Source organism: Sturnira hondurensis, unplaced genomic scaffold (assembly GCF_014824575.4).
Source record: "Sturnira hondurensis isolate 20B ecotype Veracruz unplaced genomic scaffold, ASM1482457v3 Scaffold0006849, whole genome shotgun sequence".
In the NCBI taxonomy this organism is placed as follows: Eukaryota; Metazoa; Chordata; class Mammalia; order Chiroptera; family Phyllostomidae; genus Sturnira; species Sturnira hondurensis.
The window spans coordinates 3,529,320-3,556,758 of NW_028079480.1; the positions used below are offsets into that span (position 1 = coordinate 3,529,320).

Sequence of the window (27,439 nt, forward strand, 5' to 3'; positions counted from 1 at the left end):
TTCCCAGCAGGGGACTCACAAGAGGCAACCATACATTGATATTTCTTTCCTTCTCTCTTTCCCTTCCCCTCTAAAGATAAATAAATAAAATCTTAAAAAAACATTATGGGTCTCTTTCTTTAATATTTGGATGTTTGGTTCTGTGCTTAGATTTCTTTTCCCCTTTAAAACATGTTTTAAAAAATAAAGACTGTTAAATCTAAAAACTACACTCTTGAAGTGAAGTGTAAGAGGGATTCTTTTTTTTTTAATGTTTAATGCTTGATTAGCAACCTCTTTTGAATTTGGAGGGTTTTAATTGCCTTTCTAATTGCTTTGTACAAGAAAGTATTTTCTGTTGCTAAATAATTAATGAGGCTATATTTAGTGGAAACACATTGAGAAGTTAAGAGTCTAATAAGAATTGAAAACTTTCCCCTTAAAATAATATGGTAGGGTTAAGTATTAACAGACTATCGGAAGCGGAAAGACTGTAATTAAAAAATAAATATTTGCTCTTTTGATGGCATCAACAAATGTATCAAAGTATATTCCTCTTCTAAGGCTATAGTCACTGTGGATTGTGATATGAAATAGCCCTTATTTCAGGGTACAACTGAGTTATTTGCTTTCTCAAACATCCGCGTAGGAAGTTTCACGCTAAGTGACGCGTGCACTCCGGGTAGATTTCTCACGTGGAAACCCGGTGCCAGACTGTGTGCAGATGGGCAGCAGCCGTGCCCGGCAGGCCCTGCCGGCAGAATTACATGCACACATTGTTTTATTCACTGTGAACATTTTGTAGAGAAAAAAGGAAATACTGTCATCTTGCCTAAGTAAAATTTTGACACTATCAGTACAAAATTACAGATTTTATTTACAGTGATGCAAAAATTCATGATCATTTCCAGCATGGTCACTTTGGCTAGTGTTTCTCAGCGTGTGGCCTTAAACCCGATCTGCCAGAAAGGCGGTTCTTGGGCCCCCTGGGACCGTCTCGGTCGACATGTCTGGGGGCAGAACCTGTGAAAGGTTTGGCTGTTATCTGAATCAAAACTGTTCTTAAATACAGAGAACTCAAATTGAAATTCATAATGAAAATTGAAGTCCCAGTTAAAGATTTAGTTGAGGGGCACGTGGGAGAAGACATTTTAAAATGCTCGTTTTTTTCTCAATTCTCCGATCGATCAGTGTGGACCGCGACCGTTGCGAGTAGCACTTTACAATACTTTCTCAATATCTGCAAGAAAAACACTTACATTTGTGAAAATTACTGATCGTGGAGTCATTTGGGGACTTATAAACCAGTAAAGTTGAAAGAATTTACTAAATTCAGAGGGAAAGGGAGGAAGAGATGTTACCTCATGTGAAGGGTTAAAACTAATATAGAACTCAATAAGTATAATTTGTTTGAGGATAAAATAAGGACAATAGCCGGTACGCCACAAAAAGACAACGATGGTCTTATTAGGATCTTTTAACCACATATACACGGAGCAGCGTGTTTGGCTTTTGGTGAAATTAAAGCCAAGAAGGGTCTGTTAGAGTCTTGCCACACTCTGTGTACAGATGGAGCTGTAAAGGGGGCAGTCGGGGCACGAAGGAAATGGGCACTTTGATTATCTCAACATTTTTGTGACTTTAACAATGATTTCACATAACGTCTATATTTAAATACAATTTGCCATGTCATTTGTGTAGATTTCAGAGATAGAAGAAATGAATGAAATAAGATTCAAATAAAACTAACTTCCGTTTAGGGAAGAATTTTATATTTCTGTCATGTAATTTTAATAATTTTTGTAAAGCCTCGACCCTTGTTTTTCCCATATTGTTTGAACTGGGCAACATTGGTCTGTTCTTCATTGGTCTGTTCTTTGGGGACTCCTTGCCCGCCTGCCCACCCCCCAGTCTTCCACCATCTGCTCCCCCTCCCTGGGGACAGAGGGGCCCAGGGGACTGGAATGTGAACCCAGCGCATCCTGTAGAGAAACCACACTTTATTTCCAGCCAGGAGCAAAGCAACACTCTAAGGATGATTTCTGTATTTCCCTGAAAATTAATTGCCTGCAATCTCCCGTCTAGCACTGTGATCTATGAGCTCCAGTGACCCAGGCACTCCATTTGTTTTCTTTGCTAGGAATTTCCAGAGCCGTGGCTGGGTCACCCTCTGCCTTTCCCTGCAGCTGGTTTCACTCTGCGTTTAATGAGGGAGCAGAGCTGAGTGGCCCGGGAAGGGTTTCCCCGTCTGGCACCCCATTGGAAGGACGCGGCTGCTTGTCTGCGTTCAGTGTTCAATGAGTAAATGCCGGCTGCCGGGTGACTCCAGGAAAGGGCCTTTCCAGCTCACTCTCATCTGTGTCTAGGGCACATTCCTGAGCCTGCCCGCCCCTCCCTCCCTTCTCTTTGGACTTTGGTGTAACCAGCAGTGAAGCAGGAACGTATTTTATATCACACATATATGTAACTTAGAGTCACTGGGAGTTTCCGTCCCTGTTCACTGGTTGGACTTGACAATGTAGCAAAGCCTGACAAACTGCATAGTCATCCCGGATTTCATGCTACCCAAGGTCTGCTGCACCTGGTTCTCCACATTTAAATTTGCCGGTCTGTTTTAGAGCTGTGATATTAGCAGTTGGAAATTTGGAATGTTTCATTACCTTGCTGAGAGTTCAAGCATTTTTCATTTCTGTTTTTAGAGTGTTAAGCACATATTTTACATTTTTTCTCCCTTATAGTCTACTGTATTTACTTAGACTTTACATTTTTACAGGAAAAAAAAAACTTATTTGTTTTTGTACCTTTATTGCTAAACCGATAGGAAGAAAGTCTATAATTATATGCTTCTTAAACTGGATGTCCTCCAGACATGTAATATATTCACCAAACTCCACAAACACCAAAGCTTCCTCTAAGAAGATTGGGAACCCACCCAAGAGTTCTACAGTTCCATTTTTATGAAGGGTTTTTGTGGCATATACTTAAAGGACTGGGGGGTTGTTGTATGGGACTTTATTCTTCCCCCACCTCTGCAGTCTTATGCCCTGTTAGAATTTTTGATGACTTCATGTCCAGATACGTAAGCCATAACTATACATTGCAATGGTGAGAGGACCCACTATTCAACGCTCCACATTTAGTGAACTTCTGTTGAATGAAGTAATGAGTTCAGAAGTACCAAAGAGCATTGATGGTGGATTTGCTCTAATTAGTGATTTATTTTTTAAAAGGAGAAAGCCATTTATTCCCCAACTTTGTACTTGTACGTAAGATTTTAGACATTAGTTTTAGAGACACTTCAAGTTACCATACATGTTATGAGACCTCAGATTGTAATTTTCTACTGCTTTTCTTAATAGAAGGAAGAGAATGTCACAACAAAGATTGTAAAAGCAACTTAGAATACTATTCTTGCCCTGGTGACTTACAAACACATACAGTCACGAACGTCTGTCTGCGGGGAGCTCAGCCTCTAGAAAGCACAGCAGCACCGCAGGTGTGGTAGCTGCAACATCCATCGCCGGCGTGGCTTCCCCACCGTGTCCTGTCGGAGGGGCTTGGCAGGACGCCGGTCCCTTCCCTTTCCGGGAGGGTGTGTCCCTGGGTGTTGCATTTGCTCATCTCACTGTCAGGACTTCAAGGCTTCTAACATTTGGAAATTGTGGTCCTTTCCAGCTCTGAATTCTGTGATTCTCTGAGCCCTTTGGCTCCATGAAACCTTCTCAAAGACATACATACCATGTTGTGTTTCTTTTTCTTTCCTTTCTCTCTCTGTCTCCTTGTCTCTTTCTCTGTCTGCCTCTGCCTCTTTCTCTTTCCTCACAACCTCTTTTGCACAGCCAAGGGCAACGCTGTTCTGTAACCTGCAAAGTTCTGTACAAATGTGAGTGCTGGGTGGGGTCACCACAAATTTTGTTTTTTCTGCCCAAGGCAACAAAAAACCCTTCATTTCTGGCAGTGCCCCATCTCCTTCAAGCACAATCCCAGTAAACTGTTGTTATAGTAAAACAGTGACTAATTGGAGCCTTTATTAGTCAGGATTCCCACCCACTCCTATTCTCCTCATTTTTGGAATTAGAACCAGACAAATGGCAAATAACCCAACTATGTGAGTACGTGACTATTTATTGAGTGCTTACTGTATGCCAAGTGCTGTGCTACCTGGGTAAATGCTCAGCCCCACTGTTCTGGTTGGTGCTCTTTTCATCTCTTTTTGCACATGGGGGAACTGAGTCTCCCAGCGGTAGAGTCACTGCTTGAATGCCTAGAACTCTTTGCTGATAGAGTTGGGTGTGAGGGATTTAATACTCTCCTAATCAGAATATAGTGTCATTATCATATCCCCCCCAATCCTATAATAACTTTAATTGGAAACATAGTTCTTTTCTCCCAATGGCTTATGCTGTATTTATATAAATTGTGAATTGCGAAGACAAGGCCATTTTGTGTTGAGAACTTCTCTTTAACATCAGTTTGAAAAGGACCTTAAACCTCCCTGACTCCGTCATCTTTTATTCTGGTTTAGCAGTTGCTATTACAGTGTCCCTAGTTAGTAAGCTTCTTTGAGTTCTAAGGGATGTTTGACACCTTTTCTTTTTTGATAATTTTATGTTGTCAGCCACCAAGGCAATTGGGCAGAAAAAGAAGATTCGCCAAAGTGGCAGAATGAGATTTCAGCAGTAAGCTCAGAAAATCAAATTCTCTCTGAGCAGCGGTTTTTGCTACAAATAAACAAGACAGGACAATTGTAGAAATTGTCACCTGTGGTTGCTGTAAGCAAGGCTTCTGTGGAGCTTTTCACAGACCAATGGGCAAAATACATTTGCTGGGAGCTTCTCTCCTGGGTAGGGAAGAGTATATGTGGCTAAGGGAAATTTTTTGGCAGGTGGTGAGGGGCAGTGGGGCTCTGATAAAAATCGCCGGACATCTAAGCTCTCTCCCTTGCCCTGACCTCAGCTCACGTGCGGTACCTGCCCCGGTGCCCCACCTCTCTAGTTCATCCTGCATGCCCGCATCAGATTAATCTTGAATCAGGAAATTTCCGAAGACGGTGCCTTGTGTTTTATGGCCTGACAGAGACACACGCAAGGGCCTTTGCCTGCATTCAAGGCATTTTGTGGGCTGTGCTTACTTTACTTTCAGATACTCGTACTTTCCAAAGTACTCGTATTATTGGAAAGTACGAGTATATGAAAGTACTCGTACTTTCACAGACGCTGCAGTAGAAATCCTTTCCACCCATTGAACTGGACTTGGGTCTATTCTTTACTGTGCACCAAGCACGACCTGTGTGGAAACCACCTTGGGAACTTCAGGGGAACAGCTTGTTAGTAGCCAGAGACGTGGAAGATCGTAAGTTCTAGATGTGAATCAAGTGACACCTAGCTAGTGACAGCCATGCGAGGTAGCTCTGAGTTACTGAGGGGATGGTGCTGTTGAGGAAAGCCAGGCCACGGAACTTCAGAGGAGAGAGGAAGTGGGTGCAGTAAGCTCTTGAAAGGCCAGCCAAGCCGGGCTGCTCTTTTAATCAGCTTGAGAAGACAGGCCTCTCTGTAGATGAAAAAGCGCATCTGCAGCTACTCAGAAACCACCTGAGGACCAGACGGCGTTGAGCCTCACCCTCAGAGGCTGTTGCTGCTGCCCATCACGCTGAAAGCAGCCATGGTGTGGTGAGCACTTTCTAACGCCGTGACAGGCACACTTGACGTGCCTGACCTGATTCAATGCCCACCATGACACTGAAATTGGTGGCTGTTGTTTTTCCTACCTTATAGATGTGGACACTGGCTTGGCAAGGTTAACTGACCATCCTCAGATCACGCACCTAGTAAATGGCAGAGCAGCAGCTGAAACCCATTATATTGATTCTAGGGTTCATGTACACATTTTTAAAGGTTTTTGTAGGGTGTCATTGATGGGTGTCATTGCTTCCTCAAGGCTGTTAGAAAATGTGAGTGTATTCAGTCTGACCCACCCCACCCTGCCCCCGAACACTCTCCTTAATGAAGTTAGTATCATAAGGCTGACAGGGATATTTTAAGCATTCAGAAAAGGTGCTTTTGTCAGCATGGTCCCAGGTCTTTTGCAGGTCGGTCTTGAAGCTTGGCCTTCTCCCAGCTGGCACATCCCGACAGTGGAGGGCAGTCTGTCGATGCTCTCATGCTGCCTCTAGTGATTCATCAAGGGTTTGAGGCAGCTAGTCTTTCCCCAGCTGGAATGTAAGGTCTCTGAGGGCAGACACCATGTTGTATCTCGGCTGATAAACTGGATTATTTCTTTACCATAGCTGGGTAACAATGTCCCGTAAAGTTATCTCTCTTTTTTTAGGCCTGCAGATTCTCTGACTGACCTTGACATAAGAGCCTCCGGCTTCAGGCAGAGACTGTTTGGTGCCTCTGTAGGTGAAGCCACATAATGGGCTGGAAAGAGCACACAGGCTTGGGAGCCAGGGCTGGGGGTCTGTAATCCAGCTTTCCTGCTGGCTTCTGCAAGACTCTTCCATGATTCTTTTCAGGTTAATTGAGGCTCAGTTTCTCCATTTGCAAAATGGGTATAGAAACCTTACACGGAGTTTTACAGATTAGAAGTGACATGTGTAAAGTGGCTGGTTCACAGTCAGCACTCAGGAAATGAAGAGAAGGTTCAGGTGTCTGATCTGCAGCCCGAGCACAGGGCCTCGCACAGAAGGCGTGCACCTTCTGTGAACGGTGCTCGCTGGGAGTGGTTTGGTTCCTTGAGACTGACCTTAAAGAGATGGCAATTCCAAAGTCACTCTTTTTTTAAAAAAAAAATTTCTTGTGGTAAAGCACACATAATGTAAAATTTAACATCTTAACTAATTTTTAAGCACATAGTTCAGTGGAATTAAGTACATTTACATTGTCATGCAGCCACCTCACCGCCCCCCACCACCATCCATCCGGAACTCTTCTTAGCTTGCAGAAGAGAACGTCTATATCCATTCAACAACGCCCCTTTCTCCCTGGCCCCCCAGCTCCTGGCAGCCATTCTACTTTCTGTCTCTGAGTTTGACTACACTAGCTACCTCTTGTAAGTGGTGTCATATACTCTTTAGCTTATTCCCTGAGCATAATGCTCTCAAGGTTTGTCTCTGATGCCTTTATCGAGAGTGCCCTTCCCTGCCTATCTTTGCATAGGAAGGCAGAGCCGGAGACGGATGCCTTGGTTCGTAGATGCTACTTCAGTTAGAGAAGCCTGATGTTTTGTGCAGGTAAGTGCTGGTAATATCAACCTCACAAGAAGATACACAGTGATTATATTAAATAGTCTGTTAAAGCAATAAACAAAGGATAATAGGACTAGACCAGCACCTTCTTGGCTAGAATACTTTTATAATACAACAATATAGAATGTTTCATATATATATGTATGTTTAAATAGGCTTAAGCCTATTTTCTTAATCTTCACTTGAGGATATGTTTATTGATTTTAGAGAGACAAGAAGGGAGACAGGGAGAGAAATATCCATCTGATGTCTCCCATATGTGCCCCAGCTGGGGATCGAACCTGCAACCTAGGTATGTGCCCTGACTGGGGATCAAACCTGCAATCTTTTGGTGCATGGGAGAACACTCCAACAACTGAACCACTGTCCAGAGCTCATATATATTTTAAATTTTAATCTTAGAAAGACCTTATTAATTTAGGTATTCCATTATATAGATGAATAAACTCCGAAGCTGAGGAATTAATGGTTTTCCCAATTTGTAAAGCCCTAACAAAAATGAAACTTTGTGTGCCTGGAGCCATACATATAAAGCGTTTAAGGGGCTCAGGGCCCTGGCAGAGTTCAGATTAAAGCCCACTTCTTCCGACCCTGTTTTGTTTTGTTTATTCTTTCAGAGCCACTGAGTACATATACCAACCATTAGCATGCCATATTCTCCTCCATCCATTTATTTTTAATCTATGTATGTCTTTATAGTTAAAGTGGGTTTCTTGTAGACAGCATGCAGTTGGGTTTTGTTTTTGATCCACCCTGACACTGTGTTTTAAATGGTGCATTTAGACCATTGATGTTCAAGGTGATTATCGATATAGTTGGATACACACAGAGCAACTGAAGTCGGAAGTGTATGTGCATGTATATGTGGGCACATAATTAAAATTTTTATTTATCAGTATGCAAATGTGCAATAGATGCCAATCTATTTCCAAGTAGCCTGGTCTAAGAGACAATATAGATTTTCTTAAATACATTTTTATTGGATGTTTTCTATGAATTTGGCACTACATTGAATATTTTAGTGGACTTTGCTTATTTTGAAAAAAACCTGTTTCAGAAATTTGCACCATATTCTCAAATGCTTGAATGTAACTTTTTTGCCTGTTGTATTGAAAAATTGCTTAAAATCAGTGCAGGATAAAATTAAGAAAATAGAGAAAAGTTGCTAATGTATTGGAGCTCACTGTGCGGTTCATGGGAGCCGGGGTCTCCCCGGTCTCTGCAGCCCGGCACTAATGGTCTACGCAGGCCTCCACACAGGCCCGAGTTCAGGGATTATTGATTCTGGGCCTGCCTGTGTGTGTTCCACCCCGGTTCCCAAATAAATGCCACCAAGAAGAGAGGCTTTCTTAGAAAAGATAATGTTTTCAGTGTTTCATGTTGGCTTTTTGCTAGGTCAGTACACTCTCAGTAAAACTTCAGAACTTCTTAAAGAAAACAAACAATTCCTGAATGCGCCAGTACTGTGAATTGAGGTATTTAAGGCCTTCCACTGAATGGAACTTCTGTTCCCTCGTTCCCAAGCTTGCTGTGGGCCTGCTCTGCAGATGTCTGTGTGGTGCGTGGCGTGGCAGATACGTAGCCTGAGCAATTCTGTGGTGTAAAAGAAAAGTTGAACTGTGGATTGTCTGTAAGAGTGGACACCTCTCCTGCCGTATCAAACCCACCCTTCTTCCTCCTCAACATCTGACAGACCTTCTTCAGATTTGTTAAGATTTTTGTTAAGCCACACACAGTGACATCTCAGTCCCCTTTCCCTGTATGGCAGACTACAGTCCACGTTGACTCTCCTGAAAATTCGGAATGCTTTCATTCATGCTTTCTCTACAGGGAGACATGATGTAGTGGCCACTTCAGAAGAAGGGCGTCACTGATGGCCAGGGCTGGCCTTTATTAGTTTGAGGTTTTGTGTTTACAATTGAAATAGAGCTAAGATGTTTGGCTTTTATCTAACAAGTTTGCACATCTGCCCTCATTTGAATCATCTAGCTTGTCTGAGAGAAGGGCCCCACACTCCAATGCTGCCGTCAGACAGCTTGCTTTTGGCTCCGTGGACACAGCCATATTTGGGAAACACCAATGGGCCAGTTTTTGTGTTGAAGACTCATCCCGGTTAACAATGCATGTTTCAGAAACTCTGTGTGCCCGGAGTTGTACATATAAAGAGTTTGAGAAGGAGCTCAGGGCTGCGGAATGCCGTGAAGTCGGGTCAGGAGCAGGGAACTGGCAGCCAGCGTCCTGGGGAGCAGTGGGGGGCTGTGTGTGTTGTCACCTGGCAGTCTCGGCAGACTATTTTAAGACAAAACTTTTCAGTGCAATTGCTTCTTTAGGAAATCTGGCTGAACATTCTAGTCATTTCATCCCCACCCCATCCAACCCCGTCCTCATAAGACACTGCATGGGAGTAGTTTGGCTTCATTAAACACAAGCAATCACGGGCAATTCATGTTGAAATTCCACATTTGGGGTGTTTGCCATTAGTTCTGTGGAAGATTGCGTCATGTGTAAGATTGCCGTGTTCTAATGGGCAAGATTGTTGGTGGCGATTTTTAAAAGCTTGTCTCCTAGAATTTTCTCCTGAAAGTTCTAAAGATTAAACAATTGTGTATCAAATGCCAGGCGTGAAAAAAATTACCTTTCATTTAAAAAATATTATAACTATCTTATAAATAGATTAGAAAATATGAATGAAGTAGGGTTGCCTGTAGTGTCGCATTACCATATCATGACTAGAATTTGGGCATATTTTCTTTTAAATGTGTGTATATGTTTTGTTTTTTACGTAATTATAATCGCAAATGTCAAACAGACCTATACCTTGCTTTAGTCACCTAATCTTATGATAAGAAGTCTTTTCCCATATTGTGTGGTCCCTATAACCATTTATTTTTGTAACTGTTCAACAGTCCACACGGGAGTGTGTGGCCGTGTAGTTGGCCTGGTCCACTGTCACCAAACACTGGAGTGTTACTAGGTTTTCACTACCCGTAATAAATCTGTGACAAACATCTCTGTCTGCATTGCTTCCTTGTCATTTGGGGCTCTTTCTTCAGGTGAGACTCCCCTAAAGCACCAGGGGTACCAGGTACAAAGTTCTTGATACGCTGTGCTGAGAACAGTAATAACAATCTACAGTTTCACCGCCTGTATAGGAAAATGCCAGCGTCTTTGCATTTGTCCACATTGAGTATTAATGTTTTTAAATGTGTGGACTAATTTAAGAAATGGAAAAAATAATTAGTTATTATTTGAATCTTTTTTAAAATTAATCATGTTAAGTAAACATTTTTCTCCTAGATTTACATTTTTTCTTCTGGGAATTACTTCTTCATGCCTTTTTAATTTTTCCTTGGCAATAAGTATAAGTATGCTGTAAACTAAGGATATTAACCTGCCCTGGCTGGTGTGGCTCAGTTGTTAGGAGCATCATCCTGTAACCAAAAAGTTACAGGTTTGATTCTCAGTCAGGGCACATACCTAGGTTGTGGGTTCGATCCCCAGTCTGGGCGTGTGTAGGAGGCAATTGATTGATGTTTTTCTCTCGCATCAATGTTTCTCTCTTCCCTTCCTTTCTCTCTAAAGGCAATGAAAAAATGTCCTTGGGTGAGGATTTTTTTTGAAAAAAAGGATATTAACCCTCTATTATGTTTGCTGTAAACCATGTATTATAATATATAAATAATATATGATTACAGGTTATCCCCTAAAGTCCATTGTCTGAAGTTCAAATAATGCTGCTTTCGTAAGACTTTAAGCTGTTTGGGGCATATATTTCGGTTGTTGGCAATTTTTTTGACAGCATCAAGTTCGTATGCTCATCTAAAGGCTTCATTTAGATACGGAAGGTTAAAAATGCTTGCAGACTTGTTGGTAGTTGACTCCCTTGCTCTGGATTTGTCCCCTTTCTCTGGCATGGACCTGAGATGGGGGAGGATGATGGTCTTAGTGAGACTTGCACATGGGATTTCTGAATCCTTGATTATAAATAGGTCTCATTAAAATGAGTTTCTAGCCCTGGCTGGTATAGCTCAGTGGATTGAGCACGGGCCTGCGAACCAGAGTATCGTGGTTCGATTCCCAGTCAGGGCACATGCCTGGGTTGCAGGCCAGTTCCCAGCGGGGGACACAGGAGAGGCAACCATACATTGATATTTCTCTCCCTCTCTCCTTCCCTTCCCCTCTAAAGATAAATAAATAAAATCTTTAAAATAAATAAATAAAATGAGTTTCTTATCATCATGAATTTTAATGGGGGTTTAAAAAGCAAAACTAAACCAAAATAAAAACCTTTAGTTGTTATGGGCCAAGTAGATCTGACTATTGGGATTGGTCTTAAAGTTTGAGGAGATGAGAGGAAAAGCGTTACTGGGAAGAAACAAGAAAATTAAAGACCCAGAATCGGGAAATCTCATCAGGGTTCAGTAGGAGTGGCACATACGTGGAGCTCAGGGCTTATTGAGGGTATGGGGAAATGAGGCTGGGAAAGTCCTTGAAATCTTATCTTACAGGGTTTTATGGTACATTAAAGAATTTGGACTTTAAGTTTTAGACTAGTGTTTCCCAAAGTGTGGCATTGGAGGTCATTTTAGAAGGCATGGCATTGAACATTTCTGAATTTTAGGGTTAATTCATTCCTTGATTCTCTTCCCCATGCAGAATTCATTCTTTTTCTTTCTGTGCTCCCATAACACTTAGGCCTTAGGTCAGGTTGCTAGCAGAAGGGTTTCTCATTGTATTATTATGTTCAGATGGCCTATGTCTGTGACCCTGTCACTCTGTGATGGCCTCAAAAACAACAGCTGTGTCGCATTCATGTTGGTGTCCTCTGGGCCAACCCCTGTCCTGGGTTCATAGTCAGTGCTGAGGAAATGCTGCTTGAATGGTATCAACGGATCTGTGTTTTAGATGCATTATTCTTCCTTAGGAGCCTCACTGCCTTTTTTCCTTTTGCCCCATCCTGCCGAGCCAACCCCCCGGAGCTCAGAGGGGCCCTGTAGATTTTCCCCCCATTGAAATCTGTCTCGGGAACTCTTTCACTGCTGAAGTCAGAATGTGGCAGCACACGAACTATGAGGGTGATTCTGAGCCTTATTAGGTTATTGTCATGGTCTGAGAATGAGGTGATGGAATGGAATGGCGAGTGTGCAGATGGAAAAGCAGAGGTGGCTAGGACACATGAGTCACAAAGATGGAAGAGATGACAAGACTAGGCAACTTACCAGGTGTTGGGTGGAGGGCGTGGCAAAGAAAAGAGGAGAAAGCAGGGCACTCAGGCATGTGCGAGGGACAGCTGTTCACTCCACACTGATATTAATTGGGTGCTTGCTCTGTGCTGGGTGCCTTAGTAGATGTTAGAATAGAGATAAACAAGACACTTCCCTGCCTGAAGGTACTCACTGTCTGGTGGGCTTCGTGTAGGAGGCCTGACTGGAGGAGCGGAGACTGGGAGGGAAGGTGGGGAGAGGTGAGTGGTGGGTTCAGTTGGTCCTGGCCGTTCATTATCAGGACTTTGCATTGTTCAGTGAGATATCAAAAGGCTCCAAAGAGGAAAATGACACTGTCCAGTCCGTCAGCTGTGGAGGGCTGACTGTCATCTGGAATTCAGATCCTGTTGCCAAGAGGAAGTTAGAAGAGGGATGGGAGAGTGGGCTTAAGAGAAGGGGTATAAAGCAAGACTGAGGAAAACTTTTCTGAATCTGTTTTTGCTCATAAATAATAAGGGGCAGATTGGATTTCTGGTTCAGAAACTTTTTTTGTAGCTATAGAATCCACTTATCCAAGGAAAGCTCAGGAAGTATAAATGAATGAAATTGGTGAAAGCACAGCTAACTGGTTGAAGTGAAAGGTGGGGGCTGGGCACCTGCACTGTGGCCTGGGGGCGCTCATGGAACCACCTTCCAATGCCAGTGGGAAACCATGAACAAGGACTCTGTGACCTGCATGGATCCTCTGGTTTTAATATTCCAGATGAGATCCTCAAGGGAGTGAGAGTGTTGTTGGGAAGGAATGAGGACTAGCCAGGGCTCCCCAGCTCTTGAACTCCTAGAAGGACCACAGAGGCCCTTTTCTAGAGGGACGATAGTCATGGCCCAGGGTAAACCAGTGCCCAGTGACACTTAGAGATCAGGACCAGAAAGTGACTGTGGGAGGAGGAAGGAGTTAACTGTCTTACATTCAGTGGAAAGGTCGTTGAGGCCCCAGTCAGTGCACAATTCACTGGGCTTGGCCGCGTGTGCACTGGAAACCTTTCTGAAGGCCATTTCAGATAATTGGTTAGAACGGAAACTGTGTTGGAGGGACTCCAGGAGAAAATGGGAGGATGTGGGGGATGGCCTTTCCGATGTGTTTTCCTATTGCTCACTCTCCAGAAGCATCGATCTTTTCACAGAAATCTTGTGTTTGTTGTGTTCTGAGCCACCAGCCATGTTATGGGATTCCAGACTGAAGTTAATGTCAGGGTTGAGCTTATCCTAACTTCCTCTCCTTGAAAAGGAAGTGTTAGTGACTCAGTGTTTTTTCTTTCTGGCATTTGGAGGAGCCTCTGCACCCTCTGCACCCTTTGCACTACTGTAGAGCGTGCATTTGAAGAGAATGACATTAATAGAGATTGAGAAGAGGATGAACTGTCAAAATTGGAGAAGCATGACTTTGTGGTGGGTCAGCAAAGTTTAAAGCAATAAGGATTTTTTTTAAAAAGCAATAAGGCTTTGTGACCTGTCTCTATTCTTTTCAAGCCATTGGAAGTAACTGCAAATATATGAAGTCCCAGATTGGACTTCAAAGCTAGAGTAGAACCAGGGTTTGGTCAGGGTGGGGAGCTAGCTTCCTGTTAAGCAGCTGCAGTAGAGTTAAGGATGGTCTGGTTATCTTGATGACAAGACTCCAAAGTTAGGTCCTGAAGGAGAAATAGAGAGAAGGGCGAAGTTCATGGCTGAACACCCACTGTATGCGTGGTCCTGAGGATGACAGCGTCTCTGCTCCAGAAACTTACAGTCTTTTGTGTGTGCAAAACGTCACTGTGCGTCGGCGAAGCTAGAGCATGCTGTGTTGAGAGGCCAACCGAAGGCTCATTCTCCACCAAGAAGCTTTGCTGAACCTTGAGCTTGTGTTTACAGGCAAACTCAATTCCTCCCTGGTCATATACCCCCGAACCACCCATATAAGGACCTTCTTTCCTTCCCCAACAAAAGACCCATATTTAGTTATTGGATCCTTTTTCATAAGCTGGAAGCAGGAGTATAACTTTTGCTTTTCAGTAATTTTTCATTCTGTGTCATCTCAGAATTATAGGGTCGTGGAATTAGGGAGGGACCATGCAGAACTAACTGTTAATTATCTAGTTGAGTTCTTAACAAGTCTGGCTACTTCACATCTTGTTCTTCTGGTGGAATGTCTGTGTTGATGCTGCAGCGCTTTGACCAAGTACGGCAGGTCCCACAGCCTGGTGAGCGGGAATGGTGGCTTGACCCTCACTGGCCCACCCAAGCTGTGACCCTCAGCTGTGTAGGTTCCTGCAACCCGTTGGGGGAAACCTGTCCAGTTTTGCCACTAGATGGCGCTGTTCATCTTTTTGGCTTTTACCCAAAGGTGCCTGCTTCCTTTGGAGCAGAGGAGTGGGAGAAATTCCAAAGAGGTGCCATCATGTTCTCAACCAGATTAAGCTCTTTACAGCTTAGTTTTTAAATAAATATTAAGAGTCAGAGGTTTTTATGTAAAATAAACTCTCACATTTTACATACAATTGTAATGCTTGTACTATGTCCAAATAAACAGTAGGGACTGGATTATGACTTTCAAAGTGCTTAGCATTTTTCTGGTCAGGCTTGGTTTGTGCATCTTCCTGGATGCATCCCACTGACAAAACCGTTTGCTGAGCCACGTGGGATTCGGATCTGGCTGGCCATATTGCAGGATAGAGGAATGAAGGTTCTCCTTTTCCAGTGAAACCTTTGGGCCGCCCTCCCCTCCTCATCTTTGCCGGTCAATGTTCTTGCAATGAGGAACAACCAGAAAGCACCCCTAGTTAACTCACGCTGAAAAGGGATTTATTGGCAGGACCTTGGGTGGCTCTGAGTGTATGGGAGGCTGGACAGGCAGTGAGAACAGGGGCAGGAATTCAAGGAGGCTGAGTTGTCTGGAGTCAGAGCCAAAGTCAGGCCCTGGAATAGTCTGGGTAGGGTGTCACTGCTGTCACCACCACTGGTGAGGACTGGACTCTGGGCGCCATCCTTGGCACAGCTGCCACTGCCATTCTTGCTGCAGTTTTTATTTAAAACTGCCCGCTGCGCCTTCATGTCACCTGCTGCAGATTCAGTCAATCACCAAGTGACAGCATGCAGCAGGACCTGGTCCCCAAAAAGTCTTCAAGTGCAGAGCTGGTACTCCCCTATACATTGTCACTGTCACCTACGCTGTCATTAAAAGAGTGTCCTGTCACTCTGGATCCATTCTCCTTTCATCTTTTGAAAAAATATTTATTAGTAGATTTGAGAAAGAGAGAGAGAGACAGATTTTTTTTTGTTCTACTTACTTATGCATTCATTGGTTACTTCTTCAATGTGCCCTGACCAGGGATCGAACATGCAGCCTTGGCATATGGGGATGATGCTCTAACCAAGTGAGCTACCTGGCCAGGGCTTTATCCTTCCAGCTCAACCACTGCATGGTTAATGCCTGACATAGGGAGGGCCTCCCATAGAGCTGCAGGGGCATCTGCTGTGGTTGGTGGACGTTTGTGTCAAAGTAATGGATAGTATTTGGGACATTATTCCTGACCATGTGTACTTTAGATTAGTCTGTAAGTAAGAGAGGGCTGACACTTAGAAATCCCTAGTATCTATATTGAAAAATATAAAATGGGCAAAGGACTACCCACCTGTGATGATGATAACTCATCATGTGTGAGAAGGGACATCCTTTGTGTTTGTTTTATAGGACATTTCTATTCGTTTCTTCCTGCTTGAGAATGCTGTCATGCTGCATCCTTATTTGTAAAATTAAGATGGATTAAAGTAAACTATACAGAGGGAATTGGTAAATGAATTATGGAATCTTACTACTATGAAATATTATAGAGCCATAAAAATGATGGATATAATGGCTGTAAACATCCAGGACATGTTCATGAAATATCTAATTTAAAAGTTGGGCCCTGGCCAGATGGCATTGTCCTATACACTGAAAGGTTGTGGGTTCAATTCTTAGTTGGGGCACATACCTGGATGTTGGTTTGATTCCTCAGTTCAGGGCACATGTGGGAGGCAACTGATTGATGTTTCTCTCTCTCTCTCTCCCTCTCCATCCCTTCCTCTGTCTCTAAAATCAGTGAGTGTATCCTCAGGTGAGAATTTTTTAAGAAAAGGAACACACAAAAATGTCCAGACCTTATGGTTACAACTATGTGAATGTTACTCATGCAGATAGCTAAAGGTAGAAGGACTGTAAAGCAATAAAAGTACTTTCTGTTAAGATAGCTCCATGGTTGAATCAATACCATTTCTCCAATAATGCCTTAAAAGTTGAATGAATAAAACCTTAACATAATAAAATTGATTACTAAAGTTATTTTTAAAATACAATTGTTTGGATGCTATCGAACAGCCCCTTTTTATTTATCCACTCATTTACTTATTTACATTTATTTAATTTTTAGAGAGAGGGGAAGGGAGGGAGAAAAAGAGGGGGAGAAACATCTCTGTGAGAGAGAAACATCACTCAGTTGCCTCTAGTATATGTTCTGAACAGGGACAGAACCTGTAACCTAGACATGTGCCCTGAAGGCGAATCCAACTGGTGACCTTCCTTTGTGCGGGACGACACCCAACCAACTGAGCCACACTGGTCAGGGCCACAGCAGCCCTCCTGGTCCTGGGAAGAAAACTAAAGTATCATAAAACCAGGACTGGAAACCACTGGGCTTAGAGAACACAGCAGGTTGTGTTCCTTGACTGAGAGAACAAATGTTCCCACCACTTAGACAGTGATCTGAGGGGCTCTTGAGGGTCAAGGGTGGTCTCGGGTGTATTGACAGTGATGGAGGCAAAGTGCTGCTGATTTGGGCTGCATAGGACTTAGAATGATTTCCTCGTTGCCCTGAGCATTCTCCTGGGTCAATTCCAAGGGCAGCGATCAAGGCAGCCACCCAGAAAGAAAACAATGCCCATGTTAAAAAGGAAGCTAAAGCATGTCTCCTTGTGCAGACCTCCACACCATACCTTGACCTTCTTATTACAGAATTTATGAGCCTGGGAGTTGGTTTCCTCTACATCATTGCTTCTCATACTTTAAACTGCACAAGGACCAGCTGGGAGTCTTTTTAAAATGCAGATTCTGATTCAGTAGGTGTAGAGACTGAGGTTCTGCATTTCTAATAAGCTCCCAGCTGATGCCAGTGTCTCTGGTCTGCAGACCACACTTTAAATAGCAAGGTGCCACATATCATGAAGACCCGCTCTTCAGATTGTCCTTCAGATGTTCAGCTGTATCTTGCTGTTCAGAATATGTGGGAGACCTGAAGTCTGAGCATCACAAAACACAGCTGAGAAGAATTAAACACTTGCATAAGAAGAGAGATAGTCTGTTCTCATGAATTGGAAAATTCAATGTTGTTAAAAGGGTAATTTTCCCCAGATTAATCTATAGATTCAACATGATCACAATAAAAATTCCAGCAGGTTTTTCCTTCTTTTTTTTTTTTCGGTTGTTTTGTTTTTGATAGAAGTTGATAAGATGATTCTACACTTTATATGGAAATCAAAGAACTAAAGCAATTTTGAAAAAGAATGGAGTTGGAAGACTCACATTACCTATATCAAGACTTACTATAAAGCTATAGTAATCAAGACAGTGAGTTATTGGATTAAGACAGGTCAATGGAACAGAATGAAGCCCAGAAAGGACCCACATGTATATGGCCAAATGCTAAATTGTGTTATGCTAAGCAAGCGAAGCCAGGTACGAAGATTATATGCACTATGGTACCATTTATGTAAAATTCTAGAAGAGAAGAAACTGTAGTGACATAAAGCAGATCAGTGGTTACTGGGGCCTGAGGATAAGACCACACTGAATAAGAGGGTGATCCATCTGAATTTCAGTGGTCTGTGCAGCCCCAACCAGCCTGGGCTTTCAAGTCAGGCTGTCTGGGTTCCAGTAGTGACTCTGCTACATTGGCAGGCAGGCCGTTCACCTCTCCGTACCTCGGTTTCCTCATCTGCGTGGACTAATATGACGTTGGAGCTTACCTTGTAGGGTCATTGTGAGGAGCAAATGTATTAATATATTGAAAGCATCTAGAACATTTCCCTGTGCCTAATAAGCTATATTTATTGCTGCTGCAATTATTATTATTAACCCCCAATAATACTGTGATTTTACCTTTCTCCCAAAATGTGGCTCTTTGCTTCAAGCTCTCCCTGACCTATGTGCATTCCTGTAACTTGAGGGCTTTAATTGAATTTTAGAGCTGGAAGAGACCTTGGATAATATTGAGACCAACTATGGGTAACAAGACTGAGGCCATGGAGGCTGAGTGATGTGCCCAAGGTCCTGTTGGTGCGTAGCAGACTGAGAGCCAGGAGCCTGGCCAAGCTGACTCCCGGTTCAGCTCTGCTTTATCAAGGATGTATATGTTACTTTCATTTTTAACGTGAGCCACGGGGATTTGTCTTGAACCTGCCGCTCACTGATGCCGTTGTGTGACGTGTTTTTCTGCAGAGCAGTTCAGAGCCCCAGCTGCCGAGGACTTGTCCTGTCACCACCATGAGCTCTGGTAAGTCATTAAAAACCCTTTTCGTTCTGGACAAATCTACACAGCTGGGCAGTTTACCCAGATTTCCTCCTTACTCTGAAGGTTCCAACTGCATTTCATTTTTTAGTTTTTGGGACCTGGGTGAGTGCCAAAGCTTTGTCATAAATCGTCGTCATCGCTATCATCACATTCATTGTTACAGATTTATTATCTGTCGTGTGACAGGAACTGTACCACACACTGTACATGCACACATCCTGACCTTTATAGTAGCTCCCTTTCCCTCTACTTTAACAACTTTATTGAGATATAATTAGGATACAATAAACTACAGACATTTTAAATATACAATTTGATAAAAATTTGACGTGTGTACACCCCAATGGCTTTCGTAATCCCAGCGACGGCAGTGAAAGTAAACAGATTGGCCATAATTGCCCCAGGATGCAAGTTAATCTCACGGCCCTGCGTCCTGGTGGGCAGAGCCCTTCACTCACCCTTTTGTGAGACGTAAACAAATGACCTGTTTTGAGTGTGTTTAACATAGAGCTGGCACAGATAGTATGGGCTGGGGAGGATGAGAAGGCAGTGCGTTCCTGCTCGTTGTGCGGCCGAGAGCTGTCTGCTTTCCCGCTCTGAATTCGAGGACGAGATGCCTCCGTCTGGAGATGAAGGCCTGCCTTAGCTACTGAGCCTGCCTGTAGCCTCCCACGACCTGGAGGCAGCGGGAGTGGTGGGGGTGACGAGGGGATAGCTTGGTCAAGGGTGCTCCAATCCCGCATTATTTCCAGGGTCTTCCCAGAGACCTCTGTGGACGAAAAACAAGGCTTTCCGTTTGTTTGCACGCCGTGCCCTTTAGCCAAGTCCTAAACTAGGCAGGGCCGTGTGTGCTTTGGGACCAAGGAGGGCTCTGGGTGGAACCGATCAGGACCCCAACTTGGCTTCCCCAGGTGCCACCTGTGTGACCTTGGGCCTGTGGTGGACCCTCCTCTGCATCCTCCTCGGTAAAGTGGCCGTCTTAAAAGCACCAACTCGCTGGCAGTGTGTGAGGATTGAGTGAGGTTTCTAGTGTACTGAGTGCTCCGCCCAAGGCTTGGCCAGCGTCCTGTCCACGGGTTGTCAGCCCCGGTTTCCCCCTTACGAGGAGGATGCCGTCCGTGCTTTTGCTGTGCATGGAAAGGCTGCACACTTTGCCCTTCCAGGTGGATTCAGGTACTGCCAGCTGTTCCTGCGCTGTAACTCATTTTTTGTTTTTGTTTAACTTTTTGTCTCTGTTGTCATTTTGTTAAACTTTTGCTCTGCAGCCTAAAGTTTTTTTCTAATATCAGAATTAGCCTAAACTGGCACTGCTGCTTTCTCCTCGCACAAATAAAGGGCAGAGGAAGTAGGAAGGGAGGGACGGGGCAGGAGGGCGAGGGCGTGGGAGTCCCTGTGGGACTTTTCCCCAGGGTCTCCTCTCGGGTGTGGTGCTGGTGGGAGGTTTTGCACAGCCAGAGTCCAAAAAGTCCGGGCCCTCTGACCTGATAATCCCACTCTTGGGAATGTCTATCTTCATTCGAAGGAAACAAAAACATCACCCGAAGGAAGGTGAGAAGTCAGTAGGTTCATTCTGTGTATTTACTTGATGGGATAGTATGTCAATATTAAAATCATCATTGGGAAGAGAGCAGCTATGTACAAAACATTTCTTTTAACCTCTGGCAGACTGAGCAGCACGAAAACGATGCATTCTTCTTGTTACGGAACAGACCAGAGGGGTGCACTGTGTACTATTACCAAAAGGACCCCCCCATACTAGGTTCACTTTGCCCACCGCCAGAGGAAAGACATCTCTCAATGCCAGAGATTGGTGAAAAGGAAAGGAATTATTTATTTAAAAGCTATACAGACTTAGAGTAATGACTTAATGTCTTCATTAAAATACCAGAGTCCTTTAGAAGACCCATAAATGCACAGTCCTTCCTTCTCCCTCTGCCCAGTCCAGGGTACCGTGTCTCAGGAAAAGAAGCAGAAGTCCATGATTCAGGCTCCTGGCACCATCAGCAGTGTCACTGCCACCATCTCCAGTTGACCCAAAGCCAGGTGGCACCTCCTCATGGCCCACCAGCAAGAGTCCTTGCACCCCTTTTCCTCTGGGCGAAGTCTCTCCTGCTTCCTAGGCCACGTGGCAAAAAGGAAAAAAATATATAGGATGTCATATAGGATGTCAAATATATAGGGCCACCCCAAAGCTGCGTGGTCCCCAAAAGCCCCAGCATGGCTGCCACACCTGGGTTTAAATCTCAGTGCCAGTCTCCCTCTGCAGCTTCATTTCCGACTCCTCCGACCATCAGTTACACCTGCCAGCATTTCCATGTTCTTCTAGCTTTACTGGGCTGCCATAGTGAGTCTGGGCAGGTGTGGCCCGATGGAGCCAGTCGTCTCCGAGCTCTCACACTGGCACTGTAACCAGGGGGGTTGCCTGGTTACATCTTGGGTGGAAGTCACTCCCATCCCCCTGGCTCAAGGCAAGGCCGCAGCTATTTAACATATCTGTGAAACCAGTTCAAGGGTATAGATATGTTAAATGACCATGCCAGAGGTTAGCTGCAAAGCTGTTGCCATGCAAAACAGCTCTCAGTGGCCCTGTTCCATGTGTCCTATCCCCCAGCTCAGACTTGTAGGGGTGAGGACATCCTATATATATTTTTCTAATATTTCCTGAACTCCTTGAGTTCTGGACCCCATTATCAATCCCTATTTGGGGCCCCCCTCTTGGTTGCACCCTGTTACGTTCTTACTCTGAGTCAGAATTGGCTGCCAGTCACTGAGGTAGGTGCTTTGTCTGCATTATCTCATTGCATTCTCCTGGCAAACCCACAGAGGTGGGCATGGTTTACTTCTCCCATTCTTCAGGTGGGGAAACTGAGGCCCTGAGTGGTTAGTAATTTGGGGTCACTGGTTAGTGAGTAGTGGAGTTGGGGCAAACCCAGGCTGTTGGACATCACTGTGCTGCAGAGTTTAAGTCTAAGGGGATGGAATGATCTTTCAAAATTTCCTTGTTAGCTGTGTTTACTTAATAGAAGGACAAAAAGGAAAAGAAAGACATGGGGCTAGGCCTGGTGGAAGCTCAGAGGCAGCTCTGATGCTGGCTTGGGGAGACCCGAAGGAAAGTCTACAGTCCTGGAAAGAAGACAACCAAGAAAAGTTAGGACAGGTATGTGGGAAAAGGGCCAGTCAAAGGACAGGTGGGGCGATAGAACCTGTGATGTTTCTTTTACTTGGATTTCTGGCCTTATTGCCAACACCCTCCTTTCATCCACCCCAGTAATGGAGGTGCAAGGGAGATACTGGCCTCTGGGGGAACTGGCCTTCATCTTGGGTGGATTGAGCAGTAAACAGAGCGGAGCCTGGGGGGGACGTGTCCAGGCTGCTGGTAGGAGAAGCAGTGGGCCCTGCTCCTGTCTGTACCCAGGAGCATCTGGGTTGGCCTGTGACGGTTAGTTTGTGTTGGGGAGGCAGATGATTAAGGTCTAGGTGGGGTGACCTTGTCTCAGTCAAGTGAGCTGCTGGGGTTCGGGACAGGGCTTCAGCGCTAGTGTTTAGGGAAGTAGGATAGGTATCGACCAGATATGTTCTGTAGCATATGTAAGATACAGAATGTATCTGGTATACATACATATACCTAAACCATTTTATGTAGAATATATCTAATGTATATGTATATAAAATATTTTCCATTTTAAAAATGAAAGGTGTTTTCCCTGACCAGTCTGGTTCAGTTGGTTGGGCATCATTCCGCAACACAGACGGTCGCTGTCTCAATTCCAGTCCTGTCCCTGGTTGGGGTGTGAGAGGCAACCGATCGGTGTTTCTCTCGCGCATTGATGCTTCTCTCCCTCACTTTCTCCCTCTCTTCCCCTCTCTCTAAAAATAAATAAAATCTTTTTTAAAAAATATAAAGTGTTTATCCCAGTCAGGGATGGACAAGACAGTCTGTGGGTGGAACAGACCAGACTTCAAATCCCAGCTTAATGATCTGAGAGCCCGACATCTTCTCTGAGCCTCCAATTTTTTATTTATAAAATAGCAATTCCTAATACTGGGCTCCAGAGCCCTGAGTCTTAAGGACAAAATGAGATGCTGATTATGGAATGCTTAGCATGGCTCCTCAGATCCAGCCACGTAGACATTTAAAAGACCACAGCTGTTATGATTGGTTGGCTTTTGGCTGTTGAGGGTCACTCCAAGCACACCAGTCACATGTTCTTGGGTGGCAGGGTCTGCCCACCCACCTGTCTTCTCTTTCCCACCTCCATCGATTCTGGGTGGGACAAAGGTGAGCGGCGAGGGTCTCAGTGTCTGCAGCTGAGCAGGATTCAGACAGGTCTCAGCTGACACAGAGAAGGTGGCGTTTGTCTAGAGGATACATAGGATTTCCTCGAGGTAAAAAAAGGGGAGGGCACCTTCTCAAGCCAGAGCCTCAAAGGAGCAGGCCTGCTGGTCTAAAGGTATCTGACAGGCCGTGAGAGGAGGTGAGTGTGTCGGGCAGGGGAGGGGGACAATGCAGCTGGAAGAGAACTGGGACCAGCGGTTGAAGTCCAGGGCGAATGTCCCCAGGCTTTGTCTCATAAGTGCCTGCTGGCCTTTGGGGCTTGTTGGTTTGCATTTAATTATCAAGAAGGCCAACTCATTAATTTAAATACAACTAGGTATGCCAAGATACAGGTCATCCCACTTACTACAAAACTGTGTTCCAAACAATCCTTGGTACATTTTTGGGAACTTGGAATACATTCCTTTTCAACCAAATAGTATAAATAAATGGTTGAAGTCCCAGACTAAACCCCAACATTTTTACTTTTAAAACAGAGGTGAGCACTGGCTGGTGTGGCCTAGTGGATTGGGTGTTGGCCTGAGAACCGAAGGGTCACTGGATCGATTCCCAGTCTAGGGCACCAGGCCTGGGTTGCTGGCCAGGTGCCCCCAGTGGGGGTGTGCGAGGGGCAACCACACATTTCTCTCCCTCTATTTCTCTCCCTCTTTTCCCATCTCTAAAAATAAATAAATAAAATCTTTAAAAAATAATCAAATAAAATGAAACAGAGGGGAAATACAGCAAGTTTAAAGTAGAAGGATTTTAGAAAATCCTACTGCATCAATCTGTTTGGTTTTCATCTGTCCTGACTTGTTGGCCCAGGGCTCTGGTTAGGTCCAGGCCTAGAAAGTGATCTCCGGCGCACATGGAGGGGTGGGGAAGCGGAGGGGCAGGGGGGAGGCAGGGAGAAGGGTCAGGAGGTCACATTGTCTCCGGGACCATAACACAAGGGACACAGCTGGGACAGTGGCCTGGTGGGGAAGGGCAGTGTCCAGGGAGGGACAGCATGATTTTGCTGATGGCTGGACGTGGGGTGGGGTGACCAAAAGGGCCCCAGAGCCCGAGCTTTCCGTTGCCCTGCTCTCAGTCTGATCGCAGGGGGTGCGTGTGAGCCTTTGTCAGGCAGGAGACGCCCTTTTGAGAGAATTAAGCAGATTTTTTTCAAATGTCCGGAATGAAGCCATAGCAAGAAGGCAGGAGAATTTATATCACCTACCACATACTTCCATCCCCAAACAGCTTTTGCCTTCTCTCCTGCTTCAGGCTGACACAGTTCTCAGAATTCTCCCACGACACTGGAGGGGGCCCGTGCCCAGGCCTGCGGAAGCCTCCATGACCCCCAGCACCTCACACTGTGTGGGACTCGGTACCTGCTGGCGAGGGAGACCTCATCTTTAGCCCTGTGCTTTTTTTTCTTTCTTTCAGAATGTGATGTTGGCGCCTCTAAAGCCGTGGTGAATGGGTTGGCACCAGGCAGCAATGGACAGGACAAAGGTAAGGTTTTTAAAGGGAGGGCTGGCTTGGTACTGGAAAATGTTTCTAGGAGAAGCAGAGGGTGGTGAGCCTGGACCACTTGCCTGGTGGGACTGGTCCCTGGCCCTGTCGGGCGTTGAGTTGGAGACCCATTTCCCACACTGACTCTCTGAAAAAAATGAGCATGTTCCTGCATCTCAGGAATCAGAGGTGACTTAGCTTTCAAACACACCGGCCGAGGCATACCTCATGCCTGATGCATGTGGCCTTCTTCAGCCTGAAATTTTCCTCACCCGGCATTTCACCTTCACAGCTTTGACCCTGAGGCAAGAGCCTGAATTGCTGAAATAAATGGTTCCAGTGGCATTAGTTTCATGCACATCCTTTCATCTTTTCAGTCTTTAAAAGCTTTAGGATGAAAAACTTAAATGTGACATGAATGATGGATAAGATGACCTTTGAGGTCCCATTTGCCCTGTAGCCTCTCATCCAAGTGTCTGGAGACCGACGGGAGAGTTAAGTGCCCACGTCACTTCTGCAGTGTGGTGTGAGTTGGGGTGACAAGATACAGGTTCAAATCCCAGCTCTGCCACTCACATGCATCCCTGGTGGTCCTTTGTCTTCTTGGGTGTGAACTCCCAACTCTAAAGAAACCAGGAATTGCATGATCTGCAGTATTTATTCGTATTCCTGCTTCAGATTCTGGGTTCCACGGATTCTCTCTGCTTTCATCCCACCGCATGTTATGGTATTGAAGGGGGAGGGCCAAAGTCCTGTCGTGGGGTATTTAAGTAATTTCGGAGTTTGACATGTTGGGCTTTTGTACTTTTTATCTGGGTCTGCCAAGTATTCCTTTTGAGACAAGGCCAAGTGTAGAGTCAGAGAGCTGAGCAGGGAGGCACAGAGAGCAGGAGGGATGGGGCAGGCTCCTTGCCTCCCTGCCCGCCGCCCTTCTCCACTCATGGGGCCGGGCTGTGTTCTTGGGGTCCTGGACGATCTCAGCTAAGTTGCACGTAGGGGTGTTGAAGGTACCAAGGGTGTGGCTCCAGGGGAGGGTTTAATTATCCAATGAGGAGCACAGGAGAGGTTGGGGCTTGGATGCTTTTAAAACCTGCAGGGCCATCAACACCATCCCTACGAATTCACTGAAAGAAGAGACTTCAGGGGTGCAGGGGGAGGGTGGCAGGTGGAAGTGGATCCCACCCTCTCTTCAGTAAGAGCCACTTTTGGTTGGAGAGAGGAGGCAGATGTAACCTGAACGTCTTCACGGTGGCCTGAGCTGGTCGCTGAACCCGGGGCCAGCCCAGCTGAGCGCTAGTCTCAGCCTCTTCCCCTGAGAGCTGGAGGACTCAGCAGCTCTCCGAACCTCTTGCTTCCTCTTCTGAAAATGGAAACACAACAAAACCCTCCCACCCAGCCAATCTCCCAGCTGGTCATAAAGAGCAGTGCACAGGATTGCTGTGAAAGTACGTTTGTATCTCCAGGCAAGAAGCATTGATACGATTGACTTAGTTATTGACGGCCACATGATTGCTGTGCACCCTCTGAAATAGCGGCACGATGGACTGCACGGTGAACGGGCTATTGTGGAGGCTCCTCCCTGCCTCCTGTCCCCTTGACGGGCTTGTCAACACAATGCTCATTCATCAGCGACCATCTTGCTTTCTAAACAGCCCTGCTCCCCCCGCCCCTCCCCCAGTTATTACATGGACCTGGGGCCAAAAGACCTTGGAGTGTTGCTCATGGGAGTGGTGCTGGCACACAGCACCTGAGCTCACATCTCTCTTTATTTGTTGCCATTGGAGAGACAGCAGCCCTTGCCACACCCCAGGCAGTTACCCCAGCTCTCTTGAACCTCAGCTGGGTGTCGGGACCTTGGGCTGCACACGTGGGTGCTCAGAGAGGAGCAGGCACAGGACCCCAGAAGTTAAGATTCTGGGGAAGCAGCTATGATGACTCTCACAAATGTGTCCCCTTCCTTCCTCCAACTCACCTGGGGCCCGAGCCATGGCTCACCTTCTCGGAGCCCTGCCCCCCAGCACAGACACCCCCATATCCTCTGGGGGCCGCTTGGATCCTGATTGCCCTCCCCTTCCTCTGTTTGCCAGGCCATCTGCGTCTCTAAATCTTGGCAAGTTCCTGGTGTGGCAGGAGGCACAGACACTGACCAACTGCATGTGGGTGACGGTTGGAGGGAGGGTTCTGTCGTCCTGGCACCGAACTCTGAAGAGAGAAGGCAGGTTAATTCAAATTACCGCGTCTACTGCTCTTTCTAGTGTTCTCTCGGTGTGGGCGACTTCCTCCTATTGTCCTTGCCCAGTTCCTCAACTGCCGAGTGTTTCCCAAATGTTCTTTCTGGAGGCACCATTTACCCTTTTGTGTTTGCAGCAACTGCCGACCCTTTACGTGCACGCTCTATTTCCGCTGTTAAAATAATTCCTGTGAAGACAGTGAAAAGCTCTCCAGGCCTAGTACTCCCTCCAGGTACCTCTCCTTGGGTTGGTTTCTTTTTTTTTTTTAATTGTTAGCAGATCGTGCATGGTTTTTCTTCTTTCTTCCATTCTAACAGAGGCTTGGAGGCTTAATCCTTGCATGTGTAGGAGCCATTTCCTCTCACTTCCTCGGGTGGTTTCTT

The 27,439-nt window shown here is 45.3% G+C and overlaps 1 protein-coding gene across 32 annotated transcripts in view; it reads left to right on the plus strand.

The window, feature by feature from the left end:
• Window positions 1-27,439, plus strand: part of SORBS1 (sorbin and SH3 domain containing 1) — a 229,659-nt gene that overhangs the window by 91,731 nt on the left and 110,489 nt on the right. For 20 of the 32 annotated variants that reach the window (XM_037050873.1, XM_037050870.1, XM_037050875.1 and 17 more), the window contains exons 3-5: window positions 18,941-18,995; window positions 24,757-24,825; window positions 27,193-27,288. In XM_037050873.1, the coding sequence (XP_036906768.1) occupies window positions 18,986-18,995; window positions 24,757-24,825; window positions 27,193-27,288 (175 nt within the window). In that variant the 5' untranslated portion in view covers window positions 18,941-18,985. Of the gene's footprint in view, window positions 1-18,940; window positions 18,996-24,756; window positions 24,826-26,912; window positions 27,041-27,192; window positions 27,289-27,439 lie in introns of those variants that run through there. The other 12 variants (XM_037050874.1, XM_037050872.1, XM_037050876.1 and 9 more) reach the window with 2 other exon arrangements.